Source organism: Procambarus clarkii, chromosome 46, assembly GCF_040958095.1.
Source record: "Procambarus clarkii isolate CNS0578487 chromosome 46, FALCON_Pclarkii_2.0, whole genome shotgun sequence".
In the NCBI taxonomy this organism is placed as follows: Eukaryota; Metazoa; Arthropoda; class Malacostraca; order Decapoda; family Cambaridae; genus Procambarus; species Procambarus clarkii.
This window is the reverse complement of record NC_091195.1, coordinates 18,401,284-18,402,058: the sequence shown is the minus strand read 5'-3', so window position 1 is coordinate 18,402,058 and position 775 is coordinate 18,401,284. Positions and strand designations below refer to the sequence as shown.

At 40.1% G+C, this 775-nt stretch overlaps 1 protein-coding gene across 1 annotated transcript in view; it reads left to right on the top strand.

Moving 5' to 3' along the window:
• The window catches only part of LOC138350556 (oviduct-specific glycoprotein-like), a 3,918-nt gene extending 3,368 nt beyond the window's left edge, over positions 1-550 (top strand). Inside the window, exon 2 of the mRNA XM_069301566.1 lies at positions 1-550. This exon is cut by the window's left edge and continues 71 nt beyond it. Within this exon, the coding sequence (XP_069157667.1) occupies positions 1-550 (550 nt within the window).
• Positions 551-775: the final 225 nt, after the last annotated feature.

Genomic DNA, 775 nt, shown 5'->3' with positions numbered 1-775 from the left:
TGTAATTGGAAAGGTCCCAAGTGGAATTGGAAAGGTCCCAAGTGTAATTGGAAAGGTCCCAAGTGGAATTGGAAAGGTCCCAAGTGGAATTGGCAAGATCCCAAGTGGAATTGGAAATTTCCCAAGTGGAATTGGAAAGGTCCCAAGTGTAATTGGAAAGGTCCCAAGTGGAATTGGAAAGGTCCCAAGTGTAATTGGAAAGGTCCCAAGTGGAATTGGAAAGGTCCCAAGTGGAATTGGCAAGATCCCAAGTGGAATTGGAAAGGTCCCAAGTGGAATTGGAAAGGTCCCAAGTGGAATTGGAAAGGTCCCAAGTGTAATTGGAAAGGTCCCAAGTGGAATTGGAAAGGTCCCAAGTGGAATTGGAAAGATCCCAAGTGGAATTGACAAGATCCCAAGTGGAATTGACAAGATCCCAAGTGGAATTGACAAGATCCCAAGTGGAATTGACAAGATCCCAAGTGGAATTGACAAGATCCCAAGTGGAATTGACAAGATCCCAAGTGGAATTGACAAGATCCCAAGTGGAATTGACAAGATCCCAAGTTGAAATTGGGAAAATTTCCACGTACAAAAATTGGAAAACAAGAGATACCTTTAATCCTCCAATAAAGAGAAACAGATATTCATTTATTCTATTTAATAAATTCAGTAAGAATGTTAATATTATTTTAAACTAAACAAAAAGGTATCCAGTCACCACCTGTTCAATAAAGGAAAATAGGTGTGGTTATCATAGCCAATATCTGACTATTTATCAGAACACCTGAGTACC